Source organism: Phyllostomus discolor, chromosome 4, assembly GCF_004126475.2.
Source record: "Phyllostomus discolor isolate MPI-MPIP mPhyDis1 chromosome 4, mPhyDis1.pri.v3, whole genome shotgun sequence".
In the NCBI taxonomy this organism is placed as follows: domain Eukaryota; kingdom Metazoa; phylum Chordata; class Mammalia; order Chiroptera; family Phyllostomidae; genus Phyllostomus; species Phyllostomus discolor.
This window is the reverse complement of record NC_040906.2, coordinates 187,619,401-187,646,271: the sequence shown is the minus strand read 5'-3', so window position 1 is coordinate 187,646,271 and position 26,871 is coordinate 187,619,401. Positions and strand designations below refer to the sequence as shown.

The 26,871-nt window shown below is 40.8% G+C and overlaps 1 protein-coding gene across 11 annotated transcripts in view; it reads left to right on the top strand.

Moving 5' to 3' along the window:
* MAP7 (microtubule associated protein 7) overlaps positions 1-26,871 on the top strand; it is a 159,532-nt gene that overhangs the window by 121,306 nt on the left and 11,355 nt on the right. For 5 of the 11 annotated variants that reach the window (XM_036024768.1, XM_036024774.1, XM_036024766.1 and 2 more), the window contains 11 exons: positions 48-211; positions 1,219-1,336; positions 2,021-2,107; positions 4,976-5,086; positions 10,883-10,996; positions 15,628-15,779; positions 22,051-22,166; positions 22,496-22,779; positions 24,774-25,056; positions 26,251-26,422; positions 26,663-26,764. In XM_036024768.1, the coding sequence (XP_035880661.1) occupies positions 48-211; positions 1,219-1,336; positions 2,021-2,107; positions 4,976-5,086; positions 10,883-10,996; positions 15,628-15,779; positions 22,051-22,166; positions 22,496-22,779; positions 24,774-25,056; positions 26,251-26,422; positions 26,663-26,764 (1,703 nt within the window). The remainder of the gene's footprint in view (positions 1-47; positions 212-1,218; positions 1,337-2,020; positions 2,108-4,975; positions 5,087-10,882; positions 10,997-15,627; positions 15,780-22,050; positions 22,167-22,495; positions 22,780-24,773; positions 25,057-26,250; positions 26,423-26,662; positions 26,765-26,871) is intronic. The other 6 variants (XM_028509293.2, XM_036024771.1, XM_036024767.1 and 3 more) reach the window with 5 other exon arrangements.

The window sequence follows — 26,871 nt, the reverse complement described above, 5'->3', positions numbered from 1 at the left end:
GTTTTGAGCCTGCCTGTGTTTGATTCGCCTCATCTTTCTCCCTAAAGCTGCGAGAGAAATACTCTGGTTAGAAAAAGAAGAGCGAGCCAGACAGCACTACGAAAAGCACCTGGAAGAGAGGAGGAAGAAGTTGGAAGAGCAGCGGCTGAAGGAAGAGCGGAGGAGGGCTGCTGTGGAGGAGAAGCGGAGGCAGAGACTAGAGGAAGACAAAGTAAGGCGCCGCTCTGGGAGGGGGGTGGGAGGCTTGTCGGTAGCAGACACACAGCGGGCTTGCTGTGAAACTCTCCACTTAGGCTCTGAGACGCACCGAAAAATTGTTTCAGAGTAAGCAGCTGGACAGATGGTCACAGGGTGGAGGGAGGTCGGGGTGCGGAAGCCACGTACAGGATGATGTGATTGTTCTTATTGCCACAGAAACTTTAAATACCCATTTTCTCTGGTCTAGACCTATGACTTACCTGTGTTCAGTTAAAGTATAGTGACGTACCAAGACCACTCCAAGTCACTGGATTTCTGTAGGGCATTACAATCAACAAACGTTTTCACACATTGGATTGCCTTATTAACCCTATTCAACCCTTGAATCTTGGCAAAAATGGAAACTTAAACTCTGAATGGGTAAGTTTCAAGGTCATACAACCCAGGAAGTTGTGGAGTCAGGATTACCCACACCCTCAGATTCTAAATTCCATTGTTTAGGTAGGGGACCCCATGAGTTTAGCACCTGTGTCAGCTGAGGCCTGCACTGCTGTGAGAGCATCACGTTCCCAGTAGTAATAATGAGAATCATGTATTTGGGCACCTGCTGTATGCAACAGGCTTTTTCAGCTGGTTCCTAGTGATTTCAGTAACTGTCCCAGGTGATATATTCTCACCTTAAAATAACCAGGGGTGTCCAACCTTTTGGCGTCTCTGGGCCACACTGAAAGAAGAATTGTTTTAGACCACACATTAAATACACAACCCTAACGAAAACTGATGAGCAGAAAAAAGGTCTTAAGTAAGTTTATGATTTTGTTTTGGGCCGCATTCTCAGCCATCTGGTGCCACATGCGACCTGCAGGCCGAGGGTTGGACACCCCTGGACCACATTAGGAAATAGATTAGGAGTACTGAGGTCAAGTGCTCCCTCCTACTCCACTCTGCCCTAAGTTAAAGAAGCCTCAAACAACCAGGTTAATTCTAATCATCAGGAGCCCCTGCCCTATTCCCTTTCAGGAGCGCCATGAAGCCGTCGTACGTCGCACGATGGAAAGGAGCCAGAAGCCCAGGCAGAGGCAGAACCGGTGGTCGTGGGGAGGTCCTCTCCACGGGAGCCCCGGCATCCACAGCACAGGTGAACAGGCAGCGGCCACCTTCATGGTCTCTGTTTTTCTTTGCTGGACAGCAAAAGCGCAGTTGCTTCTTTTTTCTAAGTCTATATTTTGCAAAACAAAAATCTTGCTGAAATAATTAAACTACAATTAAATGATGCTTCTACTGTTTGAGGATAAGAGGGTGATGGAGGTAAGAAGGTTCTCTCCCTTGACATACACTGCTTTCCTCATTTGTTCCAAAGTCCTTGAAGAGAGGAAAATCTATGCAATGCCTCCCAGTACACATGCTAGTTCCAACTCAACCCTGTTTTAATTCGTTTACGTAGGGTTTCAGAATTATGAAACTGGCTCACCAGTTTTGTCTTTCACTCTAAAAGAATCGTAGTGAAAATGACAGATCACAATCAATGCTAGGAGCTTATATATTCTGACCCTAAAGTGTACGCAAACACTAATGTCCTGTAAGAGAAAGTGCAGGTTTTGAAGCTACAAATAGTAGTAGATGCCTAAGCTATCCCCTTGTTCTTAAATAGACATAAAAATACTGAAATTTGGAATTAGTGAAAGACTTTATTTTTTGTACTGTAAATTCAATATACCTTGAATTTTTATATAGTGTGTCACTTCTTATTCATTTGTGTGAGTCAAATAATTTTTTTTTTTACTTTGCTTTGAAAAATCATTGTCTTACATTCTGTCCCCAGGTGGTTTTGTTGAGTCATCATTCACCTTTCTCGATTTAGCAGGCCTGGACCACCACTGCACAGCTTTGGGTGGTGCTAGAACATCTGGTACAGACCTCCCTGTGGTTGCTGATTGCCTCACCTGTAGCTAGCACCTCAGACCTAGGGCCAGAGTTCGTCACTAGCTGGACCATCACCACCCTAGCCATAATGCTTGCTTGATGTCCTATTGCATAGACCTAGATCTGGGATAAAGCACAGTATTTCTTAAGTGTGAGTACAAACTCAGGTGACTTAAAGCTAGTGAAATAATTACATGGGATATGTTTACTTTTTTCTTAAATGATCATTTGAGATAAAACTTTAAAAAATTTTTTAATCTAATAAATGACCTGGGATCAAAGTATATCCAGTTTGGTTTCTCCTCCCCAACCCCATTCCACACTGGCGTTGCCACTTGTGCTTTTAATCTAAATGTTATTCATTTTATGTTTGTTTTCTCTATTCTCTATCTTCCTATCATTCGTGGTAATGATAGCTTAATTCTCTATCTTCCTAGCTTTCAGGGTAGTTCTATAACCCCTTCATTTTAAACAATCCAAAATCATATTGCCACAATTCACTTTTCTACGATGGTGAACCAAAACTGAAAGCGTTTTTTTTTTTTTTCCTGGTTCTTCACCACCAGTGATATTTGGTGGGGCACACGTCAGACCTGTGATCATTAGGGCCGTTTACAGATATTTCACTCTGGGGACACTTGTACACATGTGTTCCACGCAGGAAAGTTGTCATGGTATATCTTTTTATAACCTGGCTGATTTTTCTTTTACTTGGCTTTGTTTTACACATAGATGGCAGACGTATACTCCGATGATCTGTAACAGATTGTCAAATGTGTTTGAGGGGAAATAAAGTAACTTACCTTTAATTCTCTTTCACACTCAGAGTTCAACATATGACCTTTAGTATTGCCACTCAGAGCAAGAGAATGTAAAATGTTGGATAAAATCCATTTAGAAGGTCATATTTATTTTTATAAGGGCTGTGAATTAGAGAAAAATGCTGCTATACTAGAACAGAGAAGTTTGGAAATAAGGGGAATACGCCAAAATTTTCAATCGTCAAAATGATCTGCTATGATCTTGAGAGCAGTGACCAGATCTTACTCATTTTGAATACCCCTTACTGCACAAAGTGCCTCACTCGTGGTGGGTGCTCAGTCAGTGTTTACTGACCAACAAACAGATACTAGAAATGAAAAATCTGGATTTTAATGTAGAAATCCAGATTAAATATCGCACATCACCTAGCACTGGTTTGCAAAACTTTATAATGTTTAAGCCAATTCTTCAAAAATCCTTTCATAAATTTGTGTTTTGTTCAGTGAGAATAAGAAGTGATAAAAAATTGCCATGTTACATATAAAGTAATATAATAAATATATGTTATACCTCCATAATTTTAACCATGCAGGATAGGCCTGCATGTAGACACAATTTTCCTCTGTTTAGAGCTTAACATATAAAGCAATATCAGAAAATGCATTGCTATAAAATCACCTGGAAATGACTTTCACTATCCTTCCTTGTGCCCTTGAACCTCACACTTCATGATTAAGGTGTTCCTTTTGATATTTTACCCTTAATTTTTCTTTATGTTAGGAATGCCCTAAGGGCTCATCATTTAAGTATAAGTATTTTGAGCCACAGAAATGTTTGGGTTGTTTTTAAATAATTAAGTGCTTTAACCATAAAATGAGTCACAGTTGGAAACAGAAATATCTATCTGATGCTGGTGAAAGACCTGCTTCTCCCCTGTTTGCTGTAACTAATGACCACAATTATTCTGTGGGGAGCTTACTATAAAATTTTTACCACCGAGGGTAGTTAGACCAATGGCAACTAGGTTTTGAAAGCCTTTCTCCCACAAGGAATATTTTGGTTTGTTTTTAGCGTAAGAAGAAATGAACAATAGAAAATAAAACAAAATACGACAAAACCCCATTATCTCCAGCTATTATAGGGCAGACCATCTGCCTGCCTCCCACATAAATATGAGATTTTTAGACTTTTATTGTACACAGTCTTATTCAGGGAATATGATTTATGCTAATGAGGATTGCTACAACTTGGTTCCACTGTACAGACAGCAAACTAACAGAACTGACTTTTGCCTTTTAAATGCCTGCCATTTCTCTTCTGGCTTGAACTTTAAGAATTGCTCTAAAATTACTCAACTGCATGATGAACAATACTGTTAGTAAGCTTAAAGAGAAAGAATTCTGCTTTTCTTTATGTTACTGTCAGTTTTGTCAGGCAAGTTTGTGGGCGATCTCTACATTTGTAAACCAAAGTAGACCCTATGTCACAGGCTTACAAATGTGGTTACTAGTAGACGTTTAGAAAAGGAATGCTATAGTGGCCATCTTTCCACACCTACAGTGTTTCCTGTTCTTTCTTCCTTGTTAGTCTGTTGTTCTGTACTGAACTTGCATGCCCTGGATAAAATGATTCTTGCAAGCCCTGGTATCGGCAAATGCACTGAACCTGGAGTTCTTTGTCTTCTGCCGCTTGCATTCTATTTTACACAGTGCTATTTCTACCCCGCTGGTCTTGCTTTGGGAAATTACCAAGGCTCTTGGGTTTATGGACCCCTCTTTGCTTCACAGTCCACCTCCATTGTTTGAGTTGGCCTCCACTGGCCTTCATTCATTTGTCGTAATATAATAATATGCTTGAATTTTTCTGGCTGACAAAGGGGTGAGCTCAATGTTTATTGTATCCTGAGAAAAATGAATTTTATTTCTAGCCTTTAAGTTACCTTTAAAATGTCCACTGAGAAAACTGTGCTATTATGAAAGATCTAGTGATAGAGCTGAAAGCATCCAATCCTAGTTTTTCCTCCCATCAGCGAACTAGGAAATTGCAATCCTGCATGCTGGCTGTCAATTAGCATTATCTCCATTTGTTTTAGATCCAGACAGGAGGTCAGTTTCCACCATGAATCTTTCGAAACATGTTGATCCGGTCATTAGCAAGCGGCTCTCCTCTTCATCTGCAACTTTACTAAATTCTCCAGATAGAGGTACAGTCAAAAGGAAACCAAAAAAAGTGTTCTGTTATTTACTTAATGCTTTTTTTTCTGAATGTTTGCAGATAAAAATAAGCATCTGAAGTTGCTTTCCCTACGTTTCTTAAATAGGAAGAAAAAAACTTCAGAGTAAAAAAGCAATAAATGGCTGAGCAGCATTTGCCTTGCGACAAGAACATTTCTCATTTTAGAACTTGGCTGAATGATTGCACTTAGCAGTGATGAAAGCGGTGCTTCTCTCAACTCTTTAGTAACTGAGTTACAGCTCCAGAAATCACCCACTTATCCACCAACATGCAAATAATCTGTGTTATGAACATTTATTTTACTTCAATCATATTGTCTTTGACTTTTCATCTGTACATTGGGAAATCCAGGCTTTGACTTTCTAAAAAGTACTTTTTAATTGATTCATGTTGTTAGATTTCTTTTTTGCTAATTTATTTTCCATTTAACCAAAATTTTCTTGCTGCTTTTCTTGTGTGTGTGACTGGTTCTTTTGGTTTCTATTCATTTACTCTTAAGGAATTTGGCCTAACTTCAAGAATATCATCAGTGAAGCCTTCTGAAATTTTTAATAATAGTAGTACTCCAATTAACATTTAAATTTTGAGTTTTAGTCATCCCATGGATTTACAGTACATGAATGTTATTATTTCTTAAAGTTTTATTTTCTATATTTATATATCATGGTATGAAAACCAAGCTTTTAAGATACACTGCTTGTTTTACGTAACTAAAATGACTTTAAACTTAAAAAAACAAATTATTGTGCAATATAAAATTACATACTCTTTAAAAGTAACAAATTGTGGTTACTTTAAGTACTTTATTAAGAAACTGATTGGGAAATGTTCGGTGTTTATAATCTTGAAAAAGAATGTAATGTGTGCATGTTCTGTATGTGTGTATATGTATTTATATATTTTATATTGTATAAAAATTATGGTGTCATCATGTACAATATTGTATGTGCTGATGTTGTTTTATAACTAACCTCTTACTGCAGTAAATGTTTGAACGACTTCCTATTCTTGCCTTTTAACTTACACCATTCCTTTTTTTAACCTAATTTGCCTAAGTCACTATTAGACATGTTAGAAATTAGAAGCCTTTTATATGTTAGAGAAACATTTTATGAATCAAAATTCCTCTCACAAATAGCCTTCCTTTTCAAACTCATTCCCTTAATGTAACGTAAAATACAGCACATGAATGCTGTTCTTGTGGTTGTCTATTCACCTTTTCTTTGGAACTGGTCACTCACCGAGCACTTGAATTTCACACTTTTGTGAACCTGGATCTAGACAAGCTGCAATTGGGATCGTACAGCACTTTTAAGTTAAACGTTGCATACTGCCTCCTGTAGTCCCACAGCTGACATTGGGGTAAGGTACGGAGGCAGGTGGGCAGTAAGCCAGACAATATCCTGTCTGCACTTCTTTGGAAAGATGATGCTATGTGAACTAGAAATAAGATGCTTTGTGATAGTATCTGAATATTCTTAAGAAGTGGGATCTTAGAACTGCAGAAAATTTGTTGGATGGCTCATCTACTCTAATGGGGGTAAGATTCCCTAAGAAGTGAAGAGCCTGAACTGGTATCCTACAGGCTGATGGGTAGAGAAGAGGGACCAGGACAGAGATCAGTAGCTCCTAATGCGTGTTGCTGCGCTGCATCTTCAGGTTTCAGCCTTGCAGATGCTCTTCCTTAGGTCAACCCTGACTGTGGGCCTTCTTCCTTTGGGTAACATTAAGGGTCCAGGGAAGCTCAGTAGCCAGTAGCTGGGGCCAGGAAACTGCCCCTTGAATCATGATGGTACAGGCCTATAAAATTGAATACTAAGCTGACAATAGGATAGGAGGGAGAGCACAAAATTGGGGGAGGGGTTCTGCTTTTCTTCCCGTTTCTCAAAAGTTTCTGGGTCTAATATGCAAGGTTGACCTAGGAAGGAAGATTTGGTTCTTCCAGGGGTTCCTATAGGTCTGTGAAGCAATTTTTCTTTTAAGTTTAGCAAACCCCTCAGGAGGACAGTGAGAAAGCTAAGTCTTTTAAGGAGAATTGAAATTGTTCTGAATTTGAACTTCTCTAATTTAGAAATTTGTGTAGTTTAGTTAACTTTCTTTTCTGCTATTTTTAAAAGTTGGCTGTGCTTTGTCATCAAATTAAAAAGCATTTTTATTAAATTACTAAAGTAGCCCTGGCTGGTGTAGCTCAGTGGATTGAGTGTGGGCCTATGAACCAAAGGGTCACAGGTTCGATTCCCAGTCAGGACACATGCCTGGGTTGCAGGCTAGGTCCCCAGTAAGGGGTGTGCAAGAGGAAACTACACATTGCTGTTTCTCTCCCTCTCTTTCTTCCTCATTTACCCTGTCTCTAAAACTAAATAAATAAAATCTTTTAAAAATATATAAATAAATAAATTGCTAAAGTAGAGGCTTTTACAGTCAAGTCTGTTAAAGACAATATACCTTTGCTAGATTGTTTGAGTGCTCAGCCTCACAGCACAGGTGTCAGGGCTGATATTAAATTGACACTGTGACACTTTCAAGGTTGACATTCGGCTGGACTGGTCTACTGGTTATTAAAAATACAGAACTAAGCCCTGGCTGGCGTAGCTCAGTGGACTGAGCATGGGCTGCGAACCGAAGTGTCGCAGGTTCGATTCCCAGTCAGGGCACATGCCTGGGTTGCAGGCCACGGCCCCCAGCAACCACACATTGATGTTTCTCTCTCTCTCTCTCTCTCTCTCTCTCTCTCTCTCTCTCTCTCTCTCTTTCTCCCTCCCTTCCCTCTCTAGAAATAAATAAATAAAATCTTTTAAAAAAAGACAGAACTATTTCCATACCAGTTGGTAAATACCCACTTCCCCAAGCTGTGCTTCCCCAGGCCCCCCAGAGCTAATGGGTGGCATCCATTAGCTGCGTACCCATGTCCTACCAGTTTTTAAATAATTTGATTATCACACCCGAATATAGTTTCGCAGAGGCTGGTAAAATAACCAGAGTTAACAGCACACCTCTGACCTCCGAAGATTTCTGCAATTGCTGCAATAGGGAGGATGTTGCCCCTGGACATTTTTTGCATTAACAATGTGTATTTCTTATTGATTTAAGCCACCTGCTTAACCAGCTTTTTTCTCAAGGACAAATAATAAGGAGTTTGAAAAAAGTAAGAATGAAGTCACCTATTCTTTGCTTAAAATCAGTCTGTACATTTTTTCCTAGAATCCAGGGCAGAGGACAAGGTGTGGTAGACCTCAAACTGAGCGCTGCCCACAGGCATGTTCTGCTTGACCTGAGCAGGGGCTTTTGTGCTTATTTTTAGTTTGAACTAATTGCCATCGTTTTAAAAAATGGAAGATTTCGTGTACTGTTCAGGTTTTCTGTGTCTAACGAAAAATCAGGACCCGGCAACACTTGCCTGTTTCTCTGTCATCTGGAGCCAGCTGTGTCCTGCTCCTGGGGAACAAGGCAGTGCGAATATCTAGCTCGTTTGTCTGCCGCCCCTGGTCTAGATTGTCTGTTACAGGAAGCGACAATATCTCATTTTTAAGTGCTTAAACAGGATTGATACTATAGACTTGTTTCGTGAGAATTAATATCTCTTCCTTCCGGAGATGACTGTCTTAAAATCAGGACCCTTTAGGTGGGGGCGGGGGATATATAAAAAATAATACAATAATAAAATAAATAAAATAAAAATAGTTAAATTAAAAAATAAAGTAACAAAACACTCTCCTGCCCTAACCTGTACTGAAAAGTTACCTAAGGAAGAGATCTGTCTCTCTCCTGCTCGGGGGATAGTTATGAAAGTGGTAGGAGTGAAACACGGCTCTCTTAGCAAATCTTTCATTCACAGGTCAGAGCTTTAAAACAAGTCTCTTTGGATATGTTTTAAACACAAGTCAAAGAGAGTTTTTAATGATCTTCATCAGAGGCAAATTCTTTGGTTGATGCCTTAAAGACACACAAATAAAGTAACTGAACTTCTTAGTAAAGGCAGGGGGAAGATATGTCTTTTCAATGATAGACCATCTCTATAGTTCTAAGCCAGTCACCCTACAGAGCTTGTTTTATCTAAAAAAGGAGGGACTCATCTCTTCTTCCCTTTCTTATCTACTATAAATGTAATTCTGTTGAAGATTTCCATTTAATGTTAATCACTTTCCCCGCTGATCTTCTTCTGGAAATGTATTGTAACTTTAGATTATGTACACTATTTTTGCTGTTAATATACAACACACACACACACACACACACACACACACACACTGCCATCCTCCAGTTGCTAATCAGCGCTTTCCCCAATGTACGTTATACTATGTGTGTAACAATTACATTAGTTTTTATAACAGATCTTTTTATGAGTGTCTTACTGTCAGATAAGATTTAATTTAACCGTGAAGGCTCTGCTAATAACCAGAAAAATCTAATAAACAATTCACTCATTCTTGAATGCACCAGAGCCTTGACCAAAATAGCCACTCTTTTACAATCAAGTCAGATAATTAAGGTTCTTATTGAAAGCTAGTACCTCTTCCAAATAGGAGCAAATATTTTCTATAACAACATTTAACATTGGATGACTATAATTAACCAAAGATACTTTCCTAGAATATAAATGTCATTCATTTAAAATATGGCATGTAAAAGATTGTTATGAGAACAGTTGCTCCAGAGGCAAACAAACTTGTTCCTGGTGTTTATGGGGAGGAACAGAATGGCCTGTCAGGTTTAGACAGTTTTTGTTTGTTAGTTTGTTAGTTTTTTAGGTTTAGACAGTTTTTAAATCTTTTATCAGTGACTTGGAAATGTGTTCTAAAATAAGGATACATTATCACTTTACTTTAATGATATTTGCAAACTTTGTCCCTGGTGTCTTTGGAAAGTAGCTTGCACATTTTCGTGGGCCATCACTGGCAGCTGACACAAAGGAGTTAATAACTGGCATGCACATCCCAACCATGGACTTGCCAAGCCCCAGTATAATTTGAGACCCAGTATAATTTAAACTAATTATTGTATTAGTTTAAATTTACTTTCCAGATTCTTCTCATACCAACTAGTAATCTCCAATTTATATTTATATTGGATTTTGGTTTTTCTGTTTAATTTAATCATGCTTCAACTTTATCTTCATCCTCCCCCCAAAAGTATATGTTGTTGCCAAACAGGGACCTGAAAGAACCTGGCTTGCTGAAAGGAAAAGTCAAAAGGAAATTCTACACAGAACTGTGCACAAGTCCTCTTCCATTTTTTTTTTTTTTTGTATCTGTTGTAATTTCCCCCTAATTGCCCAACTAACAATTCGTGGAGATCTATCAAAATGTAATGGAGACCCTTTCTATCTTCATTTCCTTATAAATCCAGTCTTGCGTTAAGCTGCCATAGCCTTTGCTGGAGTTGATTATTTGGGGTACTCAGGAAGCCCTTTAGCAGATGGCAGATAAGTATGACTGCAGTCAGCAATACATGCCCAACCTGTAGTGGAAATAACATTTCTGTTTCATTACCTGTTGACTGCTAAAGGAGAGTGTTAGCAAAATCTGCCTCCATAAAACTAATATAGAGCCTGCCCCAAACTTAACATTTGAAGAAAGGCAATGCCATAGAATAGCTGCTCATTTGGGCAGGGTTCCCATCGCCCTGACTCTTCACCAGCTGTCCTCGCTGGAGAGCCTGGTCTGTCTCGAAGGGACGGCATGTGGAAGCGATAGGTGTGATACTCTGCACCCTCTTGCTCCTGGAAAGAATGCTTCTAACATCTTGCTTATGTGGTGACGTTTAGCTCGCCGCCTGCAGCTCAGCCCATGGGAGAGCAGCGTTGTTAACAGACTGTTGACGCCCACACATTCGTTCCTGGCCAGAAGTAAAAGTACAGCTGCCTTGTCTGGAGATACAGGTAAAACCGTCAAGGTGAAACTTTGCTGGTGAGGTAAAGCCCTCCTTTTGAAGCCTCTCTGAGCCTCCAGTATTCATCTCATCACATCTCCGTTTTTCCCAGCGTGTGCCTCTCTCTCCTCTGGGTGGACTGGCTTTGGAAATGTCTGTTGGTGTTGGTTTCATGGCCCTGGCATTGTCTCCTCTGAACATCTTATCTGGACACCAGATGCCAGGCAGACAAAAGATGCCCCTCCCTGTGATCATGGGCTTCTGATACTTCTGTGTGTTCATGAGAGTTCCAGAAAAACCTATCCCTTCCCTATCTTTCTTTCTGCCCCTGCAGCTAAGCTGATGATCGGAGGCAGAAATAATTTAATGCAACAATATGTGGACTTGGGGGTGAAACAAAAGCACAAGCCGATTTAAGCATAGAGTTTCATAATGCAGCAACTTTCCCCTCCTGTACCAGTCTTTTATACGCATGTAACCTAGGAAGATTATCCTTCCCAAATTCTGAGACTGGTGGAGAAGGCCAGCTATAGTGTTCTTATTTGTTACATAATTTGAAAATTCAGTATGCGAAATGTGCTTTTACTGGTTATTATAATTAGTTATAGCTTATCTACTCTTTTGAAATGCAAAACGTGCCTGAATGAGCCAATGTAATGTATCTGGCTGGAAAGAAAGATACATATCAGGCTTTTGGCAACACCTCATGTGAGCTAATTTGGGTTTTCCCAGTATTTTTGGGTACAACTGGGACAGCTATATAACCAGTCTACCAGCCCTCGTCTTTGGCGCTTGAGAAATTGCATAGCCTCTTCACAAAGCTCCCTTTAAAAAACGCTTTGCCTCTGCAAGCCTCTTCATGTTCATTAGCCTTCTTTACAAATAATAATTCTTGGGTTTATGATGTCTTTCATATACGGTGCCCAGTGAGCTGATGTCAACACTAATTCTCACAGCACCCCGGGACATAATCAAGAAAGCACACATAGGCACCCCCACCACCTGCTGAGGAGCCCAGTGGCAAAAAGTGACTTACACCAGAGCCACGTGGAAAATCAGTGGATGGGACCTTAAACAAGCTCACCCTCTATCCTCGGCACCTTGTGTGACGCTCTGTGTACAGCTGCGCATTCAACTAGCTGGACCACAGTGTTCTGTATTTTCTGTAAAGTAATCTTGTCAGCTGTCGTACTGCATCTGAGATTTTTCAGAAGGAAAGAGTACAGCCTAGTTCAAAATAGTTTATTTTTTATACCTATTAACTGCAGTTTTATACAAGTAGTGGAAGTCTTTCTTTATGTCCAGCTAATTGAAGAACCTTTAAAACTGCTTTTCTGTTCTGTTTCATAGGACCTAAATAATAGTTGGTGGCTGTCATGCTTATGAATCTCCATATTGTATGTTTTCATACTAAAAGACTGCCTCACAGCTAGAAAGTTGTCTCTTTGCTGTTTCTGTCATCACTAACTTATGTCACTTCTTTCACTCTCCCTCTAGTCTTTTCCAACACCATCTCCTCATTTTCCACCCATTCTACCTGCTCATCTTCCCACCTTCCTTCTTCATTGTTGTGCTCAATCAGGTGCTCTTCGCTCCCCAACTGGCTCTTCTTTACTTTGCAACTCTTCCATTCTCCTTGTCATACAGTGATGCGTTTCTGTAATTTACTTAAGTGTGAAGCAGTGCACAGCCTTTCCTTGAGTTGCCTGTTTTGTTCATGCATTCCTGAGATCATTGTTACCTGTTAAGTTGCATTGATACAGCTTATGTTTAATGAACCAAAACTGTTGGTTTTTAAAGTTATCCACTTGAAATTATATATAAACATCTCTTACATTTATCTCGTCAAAAACACTCTTTCCATCTTCTCTTATGATTTTTCTTTCTTGTCTTCCCATTTTAGTGTTGTCCCTTGAGTTCATCTTATACCCGATTGCCATTGGCAAGAGGATGACCTACATCCAGAGCCAGAGTTACAATAGCAGATCAGAACAGTCATCCCTAAGATGTTCAGTGATTGCAAACTTTCAGAACAAGCAATAAGACCAGTTGAGAATTGAAAATCAGAGTCTCATCCATGGCTACTGCTTTGGAGTTGACTTTTCCATGCCCATTTTTAAAAATACATTTAAAATACATGTGATTTTTAGAGCTCAGGGTTAATTGAGTTAATACATGTAGAACACTTAGGATGGTACCTGCACGTGTAGGCACTCAATAAACACTATTACTATTATTATTCTATTTGGTAATGTGTCTGTTCTCTGTGCTATACTCCAGCCACTTGAACTGCAGTGTCTTCTCTGCACCCATCATTTCATATAAAAAATCTTGAATGATTTAATTAAGGTGTACTTGCTACCAAGTTACAGAGGAAATACACATAGATATTGTGGAAGACTTTCTCAAAGACATTTCCATAAGAGAATTTTTATGTTTAATAGAACTACTTTGGGATAAAGAGGGCACTCTGGGAGGGAAAAAGATAACTATATATTGCTCTTACTATTTCTTCAGAAGGACAAGAATATGAGAAGAATTTATTTAAAGGTTTCAGGTTTTTTCAAGTAGTTGCTATTCAGAACAACAATGAAATATAATACCCTTAGAAGGAATTTATAATGTTCATTTTAGCCAGGCAATGTTCCTCGAACAATTAAATTTGAGGATCTTAGTATAGACTACACTGATAGGTTTAAGATATTTTCATCCTTTGATGAATGTTGCCCCAGCACCTTAATAAAGAATGAACCAGAGGCATGATGAGATTGGCTTACATCCAGGGTGGTCCTGGAAATGCTCCATAGATACCCCTGAAATGTCTGGTTTTCACTAGAGAAGAAGAGTGCTTTATTCCTCTCTCAGTGTCAGACCCATGGCCTCAGAGCAGGGCTGTTGTCCAGAGTGTCTTGATCCTCCAGCAAGGTTAACGGCCTCTGGTTGCGCCCTGGGCACGTGTGCCTCTCCTGGTCATTAATCCCGCAGAAGTGCCCTGTGCCGGGATTTTATTCTCTAAGTGTATTTGATTGGCTTGGAAGAGTTTCTCATTAATGAACTCTTTCCTTGTCTGTAAATGTTTCACTGTGGCACGGGAAAAACGGTGATTCTCAAATTATTTCCTGTGACCACAGCAAGTCAAATGACCGAAAGTCCTCCTTTCTCACAGTACGAAGGAGTCTTCCTTCGTCATTAAGATCTGAAACAAAGCTTTATGTGAACTCCCAAGCAAGACACGCATAGTCTCTTAAGGAGAACTGAGGGAATGTAAATGTTTTTGTTTATCCTGAAGAAATAGAGTTCTGTTATGATGGGAAAAGAGAATGCAATTTCCTGCCTATTTACTGCCTTAACCATGGCTAACCAGAAGGTACTGCCAGGCATTTGATGAAAGACAGCATGTGAATAAAGATATAATCTGATCCACTTCCCATCTATAGATTAAACCAAAATAAGTATTTTTTAATTCTGAAATTAAGGTTATCCCAAATTTGTCTAGTAAACTTTTGAGTTTTAAATGTATTAATACTCTTATAGTCAGTCATCTGATGTAGTGATCTCTTTAAAGGGTTGCTACTATGGCTAGGGTTGGATAAAACAATTTTACAGTGGTCCAAATACATAGGACTCTCCTCAATGGTCATGTTTAATTGTCCTTTTTTTTTTTTTTGAAAACAAGATTTCTGGATGAGATCTGAAAATGCGCCTTGGAGCCTTAGCGCCCACACTGAGATATCTGTGCAGTGTTTAATGTATGAACGTCTTGCAACCATTGTTGCTCTGAATCACTTGACTAATGACAGGGTTCCTTTGAAGGTGAATGGTCAGAAACTTTGTGGTACTTCAAAAAGTGTTCCATCTTGAGTAAAATTATAAAAGCTATAAAGTTATCCACTTTATTTTTGGCAATTCTAACATATTTATGTTTTATTCACTATTTTAAACGATGATATCCTATTTCCCCATATGTTCTATTGCGGCTTGTTAGGAACCTTCAAATGCTTTGGCTTTTGAGAAAACCCAGAAGCATGCATTTGATTTGCTTTTAACTAGTTAAATGTTTACAGAATTTTCTGCTAGAAATCATTAGTTATCCTTGTAACAAGTCTTAACACTTGTTAAGACTTGGTCATCTAACATTTTAAAAATTCAGTTGCTTTTTTACCACTTGCTGTTGAACCTGACTCCTAAAATAGTTGCTTGCCTGCTTGCTTCCTGTCTTTCCACCTTTCGTTCAATCTTAAAGCTAATTAGGAAAAAATCTGATTAGAAAGCAGTCCTTATATAAAAATAATCTACTACTAGTGTAGCATTTTACCAGAACCATCAGTTTATAGTCATGTAAGACCATTGATTTCCATAATTATTGGATTACATCGATATCTTTAATCAGTGTTTAAATAACCAAAGCGCTTATATATTCTGGATTTTTCATTTGGACTCACCTTCCTCTTGGACACACCACAAACTGACAGGGCAGTGAGGAGAGCTGAGTATGAGGGTTCTGGACACCTTTAGGTAATAACATCTTCTCCCTACTTTTCTCTCTATCTCTGCTTTGCTCCTTTTCCTGAACCTGCTCTTGGCTTTCCTTCAACTGCTCCTCTGGCACTCTTGTGTGTAAAACAATCACCTGCACCCTAGTTATCCCCATTTGTCCTCGTTCAGCATCTTGCAGCCCCATCAACATCATGTCGTACAAAGCTGCACACTCTAGAAATCCGGTGGATCGAACAAAATTCTTTGTAACACCGCCCGATGGCTCTGCGCGAAGGAGGACTCTCCATGGCACAGTGGTGAGTAGTGGTGGGAGCAGCCAGGCGTGTCTGTGCTATTTCTTGTGCAGGGCGGACACCACCCTGAGGTGCAGTGTGGGTGCAGGATTGGGAGATGGTGATGTGCACCATCCCATCTGTCTGGTTAGCTGGGTGGTAGTGTCCCTACACTTCCTCTCCACCTGAAGATTTTATTCCCCCTAAAAATTTGAATTTGGAACTGAAAACTGTTCTTTGTTCAATCCTGTATGAGTAAGTGAATTACCCTGCTCCATACAAATAAGTGCAATGCCAGCATGCTTCTGTTTCTGAAAGTAGAAAATCTTGGAAGGGGAAGTGGGCCTGGACTGCTACCTCTGCCTTTTATTCCAACGATGTCCAGAAGCTGACTGAACTCTAAATGTGGTTCAGCAAAAACAACATAAAGAATTTTTATCTGCTTAGCTAATCCCTGTCAAGGCCCAGATCTTAAACTATAGTGACAAAGTATTTTACAAACATTAGTAACTCACTAAATAATTCTTATAAAGCTATAAGAATTCTATTCTATAAGGCTATAAGAAGGCTATTCTATTGGGCTGTATTATAAACGCAGATTTTGTAAGTAAAGAAAGAATGCAATTTGTACTTGTTATTTATTACTGACGAGGTGACTGAGTCAATGTTAATTTTCACCATGCTGTCAATGCAGTGAGATAACCTGTATGTCTCCAAGAATCTTTCTTCTATTTGAACTGTGGGTTATTTGCTATCTCTTGAATGATGTAGACATTGTTCTATGGTCTTTAGACATTTTGCATTAGTCTTAATGGATTCGCCAGTCAACCAGAGGATCCCACTGCCTCTCTCCCATGGCAATAGCATGACCCATTTAATGAAAGGCTGGGACAATGTTTTAAATTTTTAAGTTCCAACAGCAATTCAGATTTATAAATCTGATGGCCACTTAAAAGGGTTTTACTTAGATCCTTGAGGGTATTTGGAGGATTGTAAGAATTTGAAGCCTTTGTCTACGGGCAGTTTTCCTTCAAGCCCTTCAGGCTTTCAGGAATCAGCACTTGATTCCTGATTAAGGCCGACCTCCAGCCCTTCACTCCAAAAGTAAAGAACCTTTGATGTCTGGGAGGTTTTTTGTCATTAGCATATTGGTCCTAGCTATGAACAAAAAACAACAGTTCAGTAGAACAGCTTTAGCCTCAAACATAAATGAACTTATTGGGGAAGGTAAAGCATTTACCAAAAGAAAACTGTCTTACTGTCAATAAAAACAAAAGTGAACACTCCAGGGGGGAAGGAGGAGAGCTTACCCTTGGCCAAGCAATTAAAGGAGAGGGATTTCATGACATGATCCAGAACCTCTGCTTTCTCACTTGATAGGGGTGGGGGAGGTGATTCCTTCCTCTTTTCATATTTGATCTATTGGCCTTCTTTTCACCTCTTTTTAAAAGACTTTATTATTTATTTTTAGAGAAAGAGGAAGTTGGGGAGAAAAAAGGGAGAGAAACATCTATCAGTTGCCTCTCATAGGTGCTATAATCAGGGACAGAACCCACAACCCATGTGGCCTGACCAGGAATCAAACTGGTGACCTTTAGCTTTGCAGGGGAACATCCAACCAACTGAGCCACAATGGTCAGGGCTCTTTTCGCCTCTTTACAACCAACTATTTAGGCACGTACATACTGCTAGAAAGTGACTCCAGAAGTCCTATTGCCCTAGAGCTGCACTTCAGAACCTAGTTGAGCAACTGGCCACACATGGCTATTGAGCTCTTGAAAAGTGGCTAATGAAACTGACAAAATAATTTTAAATTCACTGTAATTTTAAAAAATTTTAATTGTGGTAAAAAAAAGACATTTATCAAAATTTACTATCTTAAGCATTTTTAAAGCGTACAGTTCGGTAGTGTTAAATATATTCACACTGTTGTGCAGCCAATCTTCAAACTGTTTAGATCTCACAAAACTGAAACTATACCTGTTGAAGGACTCCCCATTTCCTCTTCCTCTAGCCACGGGCAGCCCCCAGTTTACTTTCCGTGTCTGTGAATCTGCTTTGGGCACCTAAATGAGATATAAATGGAATCACAAAGAATGTGTCTTTTTAGAACTGGCTTATTTCACTTAGCATAATGTCATCAAGGTTTTTTCCATGTTGTGCCAGGATTGTGACAGGATTTTCATTCTTCAAGGCTAATAATATTCCTGTGGAGAGGGTCTGTATGTATACATGTGTACCCGTACTCATACGAATATACATATATGTGTATGAACACACCACATTTTTGTTAATCCATTCATCTGTTGATGGACATTTGAGTTGCTTCTCTCTTGGTTGTTGTGAATAGCACTGTAAATATTGGTATGCAAATATCTCTTTAAGATCCTGCTTTTAATTCTTTTGGATATGTTCCCAGAAGTGAGGCTGCTGGATCTTATGTAATTCTATCTTTTATTTTTTTGAGGAGTGGTCATGCTCTTTTCTATAGCGACTGTACCATTTTACTTATAGTCCCACCAACAGTACATGAGGATCCCAGTTTTTCCACATCTTTACCAGCACTTGTTATTTTCTGCTATTTTTTTAATAGTAGCCACCCTTAGTGGGTGTGAGGTAATGTCTCATTGTGGTTCTTACTTGTGTTTCTCTAATAAAGTGATATTGAACATCTTTTCATATGTTTTCTGGGCATTTGTATATCATCTCTGGAAAAATATTCAAATCCTTTGCCCATTTTTTAATCTTAACCTTTAATTTTATTTTAATTTTTTGTTATTGTTGAGTTGTAGAAGTTGTTTCTGTATTCTGAATGTTAACCCGTATTAGATATATGATTGGCAGATCATTTTTTTTCCCATTCTGCAGGTTCCCTTCTTACTCTGTTGGTGGTTTCCTTTGCTCCACAGGAGCTTTTAAGTTTGACGTGGTCCCATTCGTCTGTTTTTGTTTTTGCTGCCTGTGTTTCTGGTGCCACATCCAATTCATTACCACTGCCAGTATCCTGAGGCTTCCCGTGTTTCCTTCTAGGAATTGTGTGGTTTTAAGTCTTACATTTAGGTCTTCGATCTATTTTTGAGTTAATTTCTGTGTATAGTATAAGGTAAGGGTCCCGCTAGATTCATTCGCTTGTGGATATCCACTTTCCCCAGCACCGGTTGTTGGAGAGACTGTCTTTTCCCCACTGAGTGGTCTTGGCGCTCCTGTCAAGGATGCTCTGACCACAGTCACAATGCTTTATTTCTGGGCTCGCTCTCTATCCCACTGGTCTATATATCTGTCTGTACACCAGCGCCACACTGTTACTTTTTTAAATTTAAGGTATTGGGGTATACCATGGTTTTGATTACTTTAGCTTTATAATACACTTTGAGATTAGAAGTGTAAGATTTCTAACTTTGTTCTTTTTCAAAATTGTTTTGGCTAGTCAGGGTCCTTTGAGGTTCCATATGAACTTAAGATGGATTTTTCTATTTCTGGAAACAATAACAACAACTTTGAATTCTGAAAGGGATTGCTTTGAACCTGTAGATTGCTTTGGGTAGAACTGACATCTTGCCATTAATAAGCCTTCCAATCTGTGAACACAGGATGTCGTCCCATTTATTTGTGTCTTCCTTAATTTCTTCCAGCAGTGTCTTCTAGTTTTCAGTAAACAAGTCTTCTGCTTCCTTGGTTAAATTTATTCTTAAGTATTTTGTTCTTTTTGATTCTATTATAAATAAATTATTTTCTTAATTTTGTTTTCAATTTTATCTTAATTCTTAGACCTAAATTCAAATGGCTACTATTGAGCACTCAAATTATGTTTTGTGAGACTGAATTAATATTTAATTTATGTAATTTTTAATTAATTTATCTCTAAATTCATATAGCCAAATGTAGCTACTGGCTACCATATTGGACACTGTAGATTTAGAACATTTCTATCATCACAAAAGATTCTACTGGATAGTGTCTGTCTGTGTTGTCTCTCTTGGGAGTTATCTGTATTCTATACTTAACTTTAATTGTAAAATTAAAGTCTTTGCCTTGCTGGTAGGTTGTCCAGACAATTGACATTAGCAGCTTACCGCAGGGGTTTTTCACCTTAGCCTTGTGGAGAGCGTTAACAAGGAAGATTATTGTATAGACTGCTGGCTCTTTTGTCAGATCAGGATGAGAATCAAGAGCATCTTTACATATCTGGTACCCAAATAAGTGATTGGGTACAAGACCAATGAAAGGATAAAAAAAAAATCTATCTGCCTGGAAGGCTATTATCTCAAGTATTGAGCATTTTTCCAAACTGTTTTTCTCCTGCTCCCTCTACCTCTTTAAGATGATTTAAAAGGTAAGTTTTAGAAAAGAAAACATTGGTTAAGTACCACTTAAAAAAAAAAAAAAAAGAAGAAGAGCCCTGGCTGATGTGGCTCAGTTGGTTGGAGTGTCATCTCATAGGCCAAAGAGTCATGGGTTCAATTCCTGGTCGGGGCACGTACCCATGTTGCAGGTTTGATCCCCGGTCAGAGTGCATACAAGAAGGCAGCCAATCGATGTTTCTCTCTCACATCGATGTTTTTATCTATCTGTCTCCCGCTTTCTCTTTCTCTGAAAGCAATGAAAAGAACGTCCTCGGTTGAGAATTTAAAAAAAAGAAGACTGAGTACTGTACACCTGTATATGTAGGTTCATTCCGTGCTATCTGTCTTATCAAGGCACAGATGGTGAAATTCAACACCAAACCCTACACATCACAAATCACCCTTCTTTCTTTTCCCATTCAGATCACTCCTCGACTTCAGCCAAATAAAAAATGTCTTGATTAAAAAGGGAAAAAGCTACTTGAGGTGCTTAATTCCAGCCTCCCTGAGCCTTTCTCTCCAGGGACTGACCCACCAGAGGCATAATTACCACCTGCCCACCTGCCAGGAGGGTCCCAAATGGTGGCTGCTGCTTCTGTTACCTGAGGACTGCAGTTGGTCCAAGGCCCCACTCCCCACTCTCTGAGACCAGAGATTGGAGCAAAAGTGGTTGTGCAGCCTCCAGGGATGTAGAGCTGCTGTGCAGCTTATGAAGCTCTTTCTTGCCCCACTTTTTTTACCTTCTGGAATACATTGAGTATTACTAGGCACTTAGATGTACCCCCACCCCCATAGCCCAGTCCATCGACTAGGATGCTACTAAGGAAAATGGAGAGAAACAATGAGAAGGGACAGTGAAGGGAACAAAAGGGAAGGAAGAGGGGAGCTGATACTTGAACCAGGCCAGAAAAGGAAACAAGAGAAGGTGCACTGTGAACTTATTGGCCCTGAGACTAGATAATATTCTGTCCCTTTCCTTGGGCACTCAAAGCCTGCTTTCCTGAGAGGGTCCCAGGGAGTGGACGACTGCCGGGTGCTGCTCACTCAGGCCCCTCCAGCAAGTGTCCGTTCTCATCCCAGAACACTGTGGGTGAGTTTCTGATGCTTGAGATGAATCTTCTGTGTCCTGTGCACTTTTCTGTCTTGCTTGACTCTAGATCATTAGAACACTTCTCTGGGTTTCCCTTTGCCCATTTCAATTCAGGAAAGTTGTCACATCTCTCCGGTGAATTCCCAACTGGCAGTCAGAGGAGGGCTTGCCTGCAAATTATAATTGTATCCCTGGTGAAGGAGACTAAAATAGCTAAAATTCTTCACCTTGAAACTGACTTTTCCTTCAAGAGCAGGACACTAGGTGAGGAACAACTTGTTTGTATAACACTGATATAAAGAAAAAAATGAATTAAAGTCTGATATAGCTGGCATGTAAATAAGAAAGAAAGAAAGAAAGAAAGAAAGAAGGAAAGAAAGAAAGAAGGAAAGAAGGAAAGAAAAGAAAGAAAGAGATTGAGCTACAGTATATTCCAGAAAAGTGCTAAGGAATTTAAAGATATAAAAGTGTGTTTTAATTACAAATTGGGGGAATAAACTGGAATTGACTTTTACTTTGACATTTGTATGGACTAAACCAGATTGTGAGAGATTTTGCTCCTGGTAATTTTAGTCACCAACTATAGTTGTTTTCTAAAAGTGTAAGTGAATTTTTTTAATAAATGTAACTCCAAATCACACATCCAGAACCTTCTTAAGAGTGTCACAGTGTGTTAATTTAGTATAATGTCTGGCTGAAAGCTAACACAGGCCTTTTGTTGGGCTAGAATGGAGTTATATAAGAAAGGTTAGAAAATATCTAGAAAGTAATTAGACAGATTACAGCTCCACTGTTGAATACCTGAATGGGGTTGTCCAACACATGGGAAAAAAATCTAATTATCGTGTTTCTCTGAACTTAGGCCTATAAAAGAGAAAGGGAGAGAGAGAACACACCCTTCCATCTCACATCCGGCCTCCGAAGGACGTCCTCTCCATCTCACCCCAAAGCCAGATCCCCAGCTTCCTCCCGACTGTGGTACGTGGAACGCGCGGGGCTGGCTGGGCGTTCCATGCAGGGGAAGTAGCAGCCTCTGCCCTCTGAATGGGAGCTGTATCCCCTGCACGGTCTGGTTTGACCTGGGGAATGACGTTTTTCCGTAAAGAAAAAGAGAGAAATGGAGTGGGTCTCTAAAGTGAATATTTCTGCATGTGCCACATAAAAGACAAGTGTAAAAGACTAAATACCCTAATTTCTTTTCCATATTGGTGTTCTGGGACTGTTGCATGATAAGGGGCTGGAGGAAGGCTCTGGCCAGCCTGTGCTGACAAGTCCCCTTCTCTTTGTGCTGTCCCTTTGCTTCCCAGGCTCCCATCCAAGTCCCTCCCTCATTTGCCTGGCACACCCAGACCAGCGTCCTCCCTGCCTCCCGGGTCTGTCAAAGCTCCCCCTGCCCAGGTCCGGCCCCTGTCCCCCGGCAACATCCGCCCTGTCAAGAAAGAAGCCAGAGTGGAAGCTGAGAGGAAAGACCCTGAGAAGGAACCTCAGAAAGTAGCCAGTGAGCCCTCACTAAAGGGCAAGTCACCTCTCGTGAAGGTAGAAGAAGCCACAGTTGAAGAAGGGACACCCGGTGGGCTAGAGGCTGCTTCTGGTAAGAACTGACTTGTGACGGGATGTGGGTTGTTACGGTCTCTCCCTTTTCCTCTCGCCCCTTTTTCCCCCTTATTGGGGACTTAGAAATTTTATTCTGAGGCTAATGTTGGGAAATTTTCTTCAGTATAGTTTTCTTACATATAAAGAGAGTAGAATTGTACATCCAAAAACTGACCGTTGGAGCCATAGTATATTTATTCAGTGTCGTTTCTGATTCCTTTACTATTTTCACAAAATGTGGTGTTCAGACCACCTGCATCAAAGTCACTTGTATTATTTATTGCTGTGTTACAGTTGTCCTATAAGTTTGCAGCTTAAAACAGCAACAAACAGTTATTCCATCACACAACACCTTGGGTCGGGAATTCGGCAGCACCATAGCTGGGTTGTTGGATGGCAGCTCACACACACACGACTGTTGGAAGGTGGCCTCAGTTTCATGACATGTGAACCCCTCCATAGGGTTGCTTGATGTCCTCATAACCTGTCTGCTTGCACTGTCAGCTTCCCCTAGGGTGAGTGATCTAAGAGAGAGAATCACGAGGAATCCACAGTACTTTCGTGCCTGGTCTCAGAAGCCACACAAGTCCCAATTTCTGTCATATTCCGTTCTTTGGAAGCAAGTCCCTAGATTCAGTTCACACTCCAGTGGAGGGGGTTAGTCTCCACTATGAAAAGGAAGGATCATCAAAGAATTTGTGCAAACATTTTCAAACCACCATAGCCTATGATGCTTCAAACTTCAGAAGTCCGGCCCTACCTCAAACCCACTGAATCAGAATCCATGGTGGGTCCAAGGACTCTAAAAGATACTAAGCTCTCCAACTGACTGCCGTGCAGGATGGCCAGATAAAACACAGACTGGCCAGTTATGACCCTAATCCTGTACATACTGGAGTTTAAGGACCACTAGCTTAGCTTCGATAGAGGTCAGAATTTTTTCCAGAAGGCCCAGTGGATCCCATCTCTTCCCAGATAACCAGATGCTATTTAGAAGCCTGAAATTACTTGGAACTAGGAATTCAGAATTTCTTGTTGAAAATTGTCTTTATTCAGAAGTTTTCTCCTTCAGACTTCATTTGAAGACAAAAGGTAGAGGCAAAGAGAGACTTGACAGCTCAAGACAAATGGGGTGGTTAGAAAATGGAGGAGTCTGATGTCCATTCGCATGCAGAGAAGAGGGGACAGGCCAAAGAGCAGCCTGAGCATACAGAATAGTCTGTGGGAGCAGAAGGAGAAACGTAAATCTTGACAGGAGGATCTGGGATGGTCAGGCACCAGAGATCGTACTTGACCTCGGTGCCTCTGTGTGGCACTCCCTGCTGTGCCAGCTCCCTAGGTCATTTTCCTGAATCTGAGTAAGGTCAGAAAACTTCTGTTTCCATCCTCTATCTTGGCATCAGGACTCAGTGGAGACCTGGAATGTCTAAGATGTACAAGTGCCAGCTCCTGAAATGGCCCTCGGCTCCTCCCATCTCAGACCTGGACCGGCTGGGGGTAGACAAAAGGGACAGTTGGTGTCATCTTCCCAGCCTGCATCTGGGCTCATGGCATGGACGCTGAGGATGGTCAGCTGTAGTCCTTCAGTAAAACACAGTCACTAAAGAGAAGGGTTTTTAGAATCTAATCAAAGGCAAATGGAAGATCTCACCTTCTTTTCGCTCAGGGTCCCACTTCACGCAGAACCGAACGTGAGGCTCTGTGCCTAGCACACATTCGACGTATGTTGTTAACTGACTTAACTTGTATAAAAATAAGACTCGGTGAAAAGTGTCAGCTTTGTTGGATGTCTCACTTACACATGCAGCTTTTTGTTATCTGTTGCTTGGTTACACGTAGAATAGAGTGAAACTGTGAGAACACTCCGTAATAAACATCCCCTTTTCTTTTATAAGGATGAATTCTAGGCCTGGGGTGTGGGGAATGCTAGTTTTTGTTTTGTTCTTCGGGCTTTGTTTCCAATTGTTTTTTCCCTTTTACCTGTTTGTACAGCTGCTCTGGCCCCGGCTCCAGTCCCAGCCCCCACTCCAGCCTCAGCCACGGCCCCAGCCCCAGTGTTGGCCCCAGTCGCGACCCCAGCCTCGACCCCAGTCTCAACTCCAGTGCCGGTCTCAGTGCCGTCACCCACTGTGACGGCCAGTGCTTCTCCTAAGACTTCGGCAGGCACCACCGACCCAGAAGAAGCCACAAGGCTGCTGGCTGAGAAGAGGCGGCTGGCCCGAGAGCAGAGAGAGAAGGAGGAGAGGGAGAAGAGGGAGAGGGAAGAGCTAGAAAGGTAAAGAAGTGACATTGCTAAGTGGTATCACAGGGATACCTTGCTACCTTGAATTCAGTCTTCAGTCTGAGAGAGAAGAGGTGGTAGCGGTGAGAAAGGTTAATGGACTGATTGTTTCCCAGTTACTCTGATGGTGTTCCTGGGACCACTAAGTAGTTTTTTTTTTACATCACATTTTCTTATTATAATGACAATACAACAACATTAATGGGAAAAGCTTTATTTTATTTTTTTAATTAAATGTATTGAGGTGACATTTGTTAATAGGATCATATAAGTTTCAGGTGTATATATCTGTGATACAAGATCTGTGTATTACACTGTGCACCCACTCCCCAAAGTCAAACCATCTTCTATATCCATAATCTTACCAGTTTTCAGTAATTTTATATATTTTGAATATTCCTTTCTAGTTTCTGTGAATAGTGTGCAGTTATATATGCATACATAAATATATACACACGCACATATATTTACATGATTATAACTACAATAAAGCTACAATTGTATAGGTTGGGTATGTTTTTTTACTTAACATATTGCTAGTTTCCATGTTTCCTCATTATTCTTCTAATTATCCTTTTAAAGCTGAATAATAAAAGTTTATGTCTTCTTCCTTCCATGGAGAAGTCCTCTCAGTGGGTAGCTGGGTGAGATAGCTCAACACCCTGACTGCCTGCCAGACTGTATTACCAGCACAGTTTGCTTAGCTGGTCTTTCTGGGACTAATAAAGCTAATGTCAGTATAAGTGTTCTTCAATGAAGCAGAATTGCACCTGGAGGAAGGCGGACTGCCATCCTGGAGTTTGGTCCCAACAGGGATCAACACCTAGGCCATCTTCCTCCAGTCCTGTGGCAAGACGTTATAAAATCTGGGGGATGGCGAGTGGTCGGAGAGCTGAGATGAGTCTCCGCCTTTAAAGATAGTTAAATTGCAGATTCTTTTACAAAACAAGCTCTTCCCCAAATATAAACAGAACAGTTACATTTTGCCACAAGGCAGCAGGAGCCTGGGAAGAGAAGGAGGAAGAGTGGAAGGTGGTTTCCCAGCGTGTCCCTGAAGGCCATGGGATGTATCCAGTGCAGACCTCCCCGCCAGACCTCTGAACAAACTGTCCTGGCAACAACCACACAGCCGAGCCTCTCTCCGAGGAACTCCCCATGTAGCGTTGTTTTGTTCTTCTCTTCCTCCAGACAAAAGAGAGAAGAATTGGCTCAAAAGGTGGCGGAAGAGCGAGCTCGCCGGGAGGAAGAGTCCCGCCGGCTAGAAGCTGAGCAGGCCCGGGAGAGGGAAGAGCAGCTGCGGAGGCAGGCAGAGGAGCGGGCGCAGCGTGAGCGGGAGGAGATGGAGCGTCTGCAGAAACAGGTGGGGACCCTGGGCACCCGGCAGATGCAACTCAGGGCAGCCCCTTGCTCAGATGGGTAGGAGTCCTCTCTCCTGAGCAGAGGAAAATGGCAGTGGATTGGTAGATTTGCTGAGTCTCGTGTGTGCTCTCATTTTCGGCACATCCTCCATGCGTCTTGCCTCCACGTCGCCGGGAGAGATTGGGGCAGCAGGCCAAGCCAGATTGTTTGTAAGAAGCACATGCTGACTTCTTGTTTTTAGAAAGAAGAAGAAGCTCGTGCTCGAGAAGAAGCAGAGAGAGTCCGACAGGAACGGGAGAAGCATTTCCAGAGAGAAGAGCAGGAGCGCCTGGAGAGAAAGAAGGTAGTGGCATGTAACCCGGAAGCCTGGGACACTAACTGTTCTCATTCTAGACTGGAAGCCATCGAAAGACTCAGAGACTAGCTCATTGCCATCAGAAAACAAACGTG